Source organism: Herpailurus yagouaroundi, unplaced genomic scaffold (genome assembly GCF_014898765.1).
Source record: "Herpailurus yagouaroundi ecotype Mexico unplaced genomic scaffold, PumYag 163, whole genome shotgun sequence".
Taxonomy (NCBI): Eukaryota; Metazoa; Chordata; class Mammalia; order Carnivora; family Felidae; genus Herpailurus; species Herpailurus yagouaroundi.
Window position 1 is genome coordinate 34,932,280 of NW_024412404.1, and position 6,128 is coordinate 34,938,407.

The 6,128-nt window shown below is 46.8% G+C and overlaps 1 protein-coding gene across 5 annotated transcripts in view; it reads left to right on the plus strand.

Moving 5' to 3' along the window:
- Positions 1-742: 742 nt before the first annotated feature.
- TBC1D12 (TBC1 domain family member 12) overlaps positions 743-6,128 on the plus strand; it is a 117,698-nt gene continuing 112,312 nt past the window's right edge. For 3 of the 5 annotated variants that reach the window (XR_005793576.1, XM_040485912.1, XM_040485911.1), the window contains exon 1: positions 743-1,863. Coding sequence is in view for 3 of the 5 variants with exons in the window: in XM_040485912.1 (XP_040341846.1) it covers positions 926-1,863 (938 nt within the window). In the remaining 2 variants the exon portion in view is untranslated. The remainder of the gene's footprint in view (positions 1,864-6,128) is intronic. The other 2 variants (XM_040485913.1, XM_040485916.1) reach the window with 2 other exon arrangements.

Genomic DNA, 6,128 nt, shown 5'->3' on the forward strand with positions numbered 1-6,128 from the left:
CCTGGATATTCCCGGCCTTTTACTTTACCAGATATATTTCCCCTATTAATCAAGTTTCCCCCCCCCCAATCCAAATCCCCATGTTTTCAAACCACATTAGTTTCAGTCTCAAGAGTTTTGTAGTAATTGCTGGTTCCTCCCTCTTCAATCCCTCCTTATAGCTGATCAGTTATCATGTCTTGTGACTTCTAAACGTCACCATTTCCACTCAGTGGCTATCACTCCATTTTAATCCATTATCACAGGGTGCTGGAATTATTTCAATAGCCACTCTGTGCCCGACTCCATTTCCTCTCTCCTTGAGTGATACTGGAAGTCTTTAAGAAAAGCCATATGATGTAACATGGTGCTAGATAAGAAAGGTAACTTAATATTATGGAAGATGAAGTGGAGAAGGGAGAAGGGAGGGTGAAGCGCTGAAGCCCTAAATTATAGCAACGGCGATAGAGAAGATGCATGAAAAAGCGTAAAGTCGACTGAACAAGTGGAGCTGGGAGGGCTTACATCTAATATCCTGTATTCTACTCCCATAAATTAAGTACGTCAAGTGAATTTTTGTTAAGCGAGTCAAACCCGTGCCTCTGTAAGAGCTGTCACGCTCAGAGAGAGCCAACCAGCCTCCACCATCCAGATGGAGGATCCCAGATTGGCCGCCAGAGTGTCAGGGAGTGGGCCTCTCTAGCTACTGTCTCTATGGTTCGCAGAATATCCAGTTCGGCGTTTGACCGGGCCGGCGTTGGTGCGTGCGCGAGCTCTGGCGCGTGCCCGCTCTCCCGCAACTGCCAGAAGCCCGAGGTGGGAGGGGTGGGTCTGGGAACGTTGCGGCGGCGGCCGCCGCGGCCCCAGCCCCCAGGGCTATTCCCGGTCCGAGTTTGCGCCGGGGACTCTTCCGTCGTCTCCTCAGGCGGCGCTCACCCGGCCCTAGATGGTGGGTCCGGAGGATGCAGGAGCCTGTTCGGGTAGAAACCCCAAGTTGCTCCCGCTGCCGGCGCCGGAGCCCGTGGGCCAGGACAGGAAGATGATCCGGGCCACGGGCGGCTTCGGCGGAGGCGTCGGCGCTGTGGAGCTGCCGGTGGAGGAGGAGGAGGAGGAGGAAGAGGAGAAGGAGACGCCGCCTCAGCAGCTCCTTCGGCGCTACCTCGCGGCGGCCGGAGGACAGCTGGAGCCGGGGCTGTGCTACTGTCCACTTCCCGCTGGCCAACCCCGCGCGCCGCCGACCCCGGCAGCCCCGCGCTCGGACGCCTGCCCGCGGGACTCAGGCTCCAAGCACCGAGGCACGGAGGCGGCGGATGCCCGTGCGCCGCGGCACAGAGGCATGACCAACGGAGATTCGGGCTTTCTGCCGGGCCAGGACTGTCGCGACCTGGAGGAGCCTCGAGAGCTGGCCCGCGCGGGCGGCCGGGACCCGCGCCACCGCCGCCTTCCCCCGGAGGGGCCTGGCGACGAGGGCGCGGACGGTGAGGGCAGTCCGTCCGACTGGGCCGCGCCACTCGAGCACCCGCTGCGGAGCTGCTGCCTGGCGGCGGCGGACGCCGACAAGTCCCAAGGTGCGAGCAGTGGCTCGGGGGGCAGCCCGGCCAGCGACAGCAGCAGTAACGAGGACTTGGAGCGGCCGGGAGCCGGCGCTGGGGGTCCACAGGAGGGCTCGTTGGCCGCCGCCTCCGCCGAGAGGACTAGCTCGGGCGCGGAGCCGCGCCCCGGCGTCTCGGACGTTCACGTGAACTCTCGGAACACGTTCGAGGTGAGCCGCGACCACCTGCCCCCAGCCGGGCCGCCGGTGCCCGCGCCCGCCGCGGAGCAGGGCGCCGCGGGGACCTCGGCCCGGGCTCGACGGAGCGGCGGTTTCGCCGACTTCTTCGCCAGGTACAGCGCAGGCTGCGCCGGGGCTCGGGGAGGGTTAGGGGTCGCGACGGGGACCGGGGCCAGGGCGGAGGTCGAGGCCAGGAACTGGCCGAGAGCGGCTTGGGGGCCGTCTCCGCGCGGGCTCTTGCTGGCGTCAGGACTTAGCTTTGATTTGTCACCGGCGAAGAGGAACTGGGTCTGCATTGTGTTGTGTGTAGGAGAAGTTGCCAACTTTGTGGGGAGCGAATCTCTCTCCCTGTGGGCTGGAGGCTATACCTGTTGTTGACACCTGGTTTCCGTGTATTCAGGCCTTGCCAGCGTGCTAAAGCCATAGCTGCAGTTTTGCTTCCTCCGGATAAGCAGACAACCTGCTCTGTTCTCGGTGTATTTTTACTGTACTACGAGGAGTAGGGTTGGGGAGTGGGGGTGAGCGCGGCGGTCTGTGTGTGCGGGTGTGGTTGTGAAAGAGAAAGGGAAGTCATTCTGCAGAGATGTCTAGTTGCGTGGAGTCTAAACCCATTCAACTAGCTTGGGAATTCCTGAAATTAGAAGTGGTTGTGTTTCATAGTGTTTAACTGTTCGTTTTAATGGCCTTTATTAAAATGCAGTCAGTTTGGAATTTAGAATTTGATTACAGTCCTTAAAAAGCCAAATGGCTATGGCGCTTTATCTAGAAAATCCCTCTTCTCTTTTGCCAGATAGGCCTACGCTTTTTTTCAGCAACCTTTTAGTTTTTGATGCTATTGTATTTGTGTTTTGACCTGCTATTCTTGAAATTGAGATATGGTGCTGGACATTGCAGATTTCAGAATAGGGCTTTGATAGGGATAAATAGTAAGAAATTACTCATCCTATTGCTCATTAACGAAATAGCAATTTTCCTGGAGTCAGATCTTGATATGCTTTTTTCCCCCCTTAATCTCTAGGCAAATAGGAAAGCATTCCCAACTTGTAAACTCTTCCAGAGTTCTCCTGTGTTTTTGTTTCCTTTTCAGGGATCTTGATAGGAGTGAAAGAAACAAATTATACAGCTCAAGTTTTAGAGGATTATACAATTAGTGTGCATATTTGTAGACACAGGCACAATCTTCTCATTGTAATATTTTTTTCTACTTTATTATCCCTTATTTTTCCTGCTTATATAAATTCACAAATAATTTATTGTTTTTAAATCAAGATTGGGAAATCGTAATCTTGTGTTACTCATAGGATAAAATATATAGTAGTGAGATCTATGTGGGTATAGTTGCAAAAACATACTTAAAGCTTATAGTGGCAGTATTCTAAAAGCTCTCAAGGTGAACGAAGTTTATACATTTGTGAACTTGTGTGGCCTTTGGGTGGTTTAGTGGTCATGTTTTGATGTCAGGCAATTTTAGACTTGGAAGGGGCTTTGGAGATCACTAATTGAACCAGTATACCCAGAGTGCCTGCTTTGTGCCACCACTGGGAATAGAGATAATTTGGACACTGGTCCCTTATGTGGTGGTGGAGGGCAGGCTACTAGGGATTAAGTTTGAAGACAAATATGTATATATACATCACAATTTATGAATAATAGGGCAAATTTATTATAATAGGCTTTTTCATATTAACAGTAGGCAGGAATTTTGATATAATTAAAATTTTTCTTTAATCGGTTCATAGGACTTCACTAATAGTACTTCAGTTAATAAAGCTATTTGACATTCACGTAGCCACATTACTCATGTGCATCAGAGCACTGAATTTGAGTCAAAACAGGTACCATGAAGTTAATTTCTTTAAGCCCCAGGCTTTCTTCCTTTCTTTCTTTCTTTCTATCTTTCTATCTTATCTATCTATCTATCTATCTATCTATCTATCTATCTATCTATTTTGAGAGTGAGCTGAGGAGGGGCAGAGAGAGAAGGAGAGAGAATCCCAGGCAGGCTTTGTGCCATCACTGCAGAGCCAGACGAGGAGCTCCAACTCAAAAACGATAAGATCTTGACCCCAGCCGAAGTCAAGAGTCGGATGCTTAACAGACTGAGCCACCCAGGTGCCCCTAAGTCTCGGTTTTCTTAATTGAAATATGAATGTCAAGATTCTAGATGTCATTACTTCTTTATATAACATTCTTGGAAAAGGGCACAGTCACGTTTAACCAAAACCTTAACTGAATTCTGAACACCCTAAAGGCAGAGACTATGCTACTTTCTGAATCTACAATATCTAGCAGTGGTATGAAGAACTTTGCTCAAGTTGTGTTGAATTGGAAACTTTTATGGACTCTTTGTCTATTATTCTCTAGGTAATTTTGAAGAGATCTTCTATTCCTGGGCAGAATGATCAGAAATTTCCCTTGCCCTGACAACCTAAGAGGTTTTTTTCCCCCCCTTCGTGTGTATAATTGTCATTCTTAACTCGGAAGCTCTAGATAAGGGCTCCCTTTGGAGATATCTTGTTCTTGGATGCACTCTTGTTCTTGGGGGCAACCCCTACTGCAACTTCATTTTTTTGATGAGGAAGCGCACTATCTACATAAGGTGGTTTCGTTAGCTCATGGCAGAGATGGAATTAGAAGCCAAGATTCCTGATTTTCAGACCAGGTTTACATTTGATCATAATTTGTATTCACCTGTGGCTTTTTTTTTCCTCTCTCACCTGATTGTCCTCCATCTTTTCCTTCTTCCCACTTCCTCTCTTTTCTTGGCAAAAATCTGTCATAAATACTTTTAAGGAATAGTTTCACGTTTGCTTTAAGTAAAGAGGGGAGTATTTTACAGCAGCATATCTATTACTACAGAGTTATCTTAAAGTTTTCTAAATTGACAGAAGCTTCATTGAGTAGAGTAGAAATTATGTAGGAGCTAAAGGAATTTAGTCCAAGGTGAGACTGCTCTATCCTCATCTCCTGCTTTTTCTCCCCTCCCTTCCCTTCCAGGTGAGGTGAGTTGTATTTCAGTCCCTGTTGGGAACTTGCCTCAGCTTCACATGGGCATCTCTCTGTGAATTGTGACTTGACTATGGGAGCCCCACAAGTAATATTCCCTCAGATCCTTGGCCTTTTCCTGTCCGTAAATGTTTTAAAATGTTAGGTGACTACCACTATCTCTACTATCACCAACTTAACAGTGAGAAGGAGATGAAAACTTCAAAAAATCTCCTTTCCAGGTTAGCCTTCATTCTTCGAGGATCTCTTCATTACTCTTTTAAAAATAAATTTAAATTATTTTATGGGTCCTTCAGGCAAATTCATGTCTTTTTTTTTTTCAAGCTAGAATGGTTTATTTTTTAGGTAGATACAACCCTTTATAGATGTATTTTTTAAGCCATTTAATTCTCTTGCGTTTTCTTCAGATTGGCACAGTTATGGTTATTTAGAAACACACAGGTATCTGTGTCTCCAGGTAGTGCTGAGATATGTATATATATATATATATATATATATATAATATATATATATATATATATATTTTTTTTTTCTCCACAAAGTCTTCCTGTGAATTGTGAGAATTTGGTGGCCTTAAAGGGCATAGCTAATATTGAGAAGTATTGAAGACTCTTTCCTTCTTTTTAAAAAGAAAGTTGACTTTATAGATTATGAAACCTACAGATCCATGTAGCTTTTTCTAGAATTATTGACTTCTGAAACTTACTAAATGTTGTGGCAAAAAACTTTTCACAAAACTCTTTATTACACTTAGGCTGCACTTGATCTTAGCCAAAAGGCCGAGAAGCGATCACACTTAGGCTGAATAGTGAATACGAAAGGCTTTTTTAGTGATTTCTTTTTGTATCTGTACAAACTCCATTCTCCACGATATGAAAATTATTCAGAATATATATTTTTGTTAAATATGATATTGAGAATTTTAAATTCCTACAATTATAATTTTTCTTTACTTAACGTTCTCAGAAACAACAAGATGTACCACATTCATTTTTCACCTAGAATTTTCACTCTTTGGCAAAATCATAATTCACCTAATTAACATAATTCACAAGCCATCATAGATTTCTGTCAGGTAGGACTCTCTTATTTGTTGCACAGTGTGTATTCCTCCCAGCCGACTAAAATAAAAACTACAGTGGGGCACCTGGGTGGCGCAGTCCGTTAAGCGTCCGACTTCAGCCAGGTCACCATCTCGCGGTCCGTGAGTTCGAGCCCCGCGTCGGGCTCTGGGCTGATGGCTCAGAGCCTGGAGCCTGTTTCTGATTCTGTGTCTCCCTCTCTCTCTGCCCCTCCCCCGTTCATGCTCTGTCTCTTTCTGTCTCGAGAGAGAGGGAGACACAGAATCGGAAACAGGCTCCAGGCTCTGAGC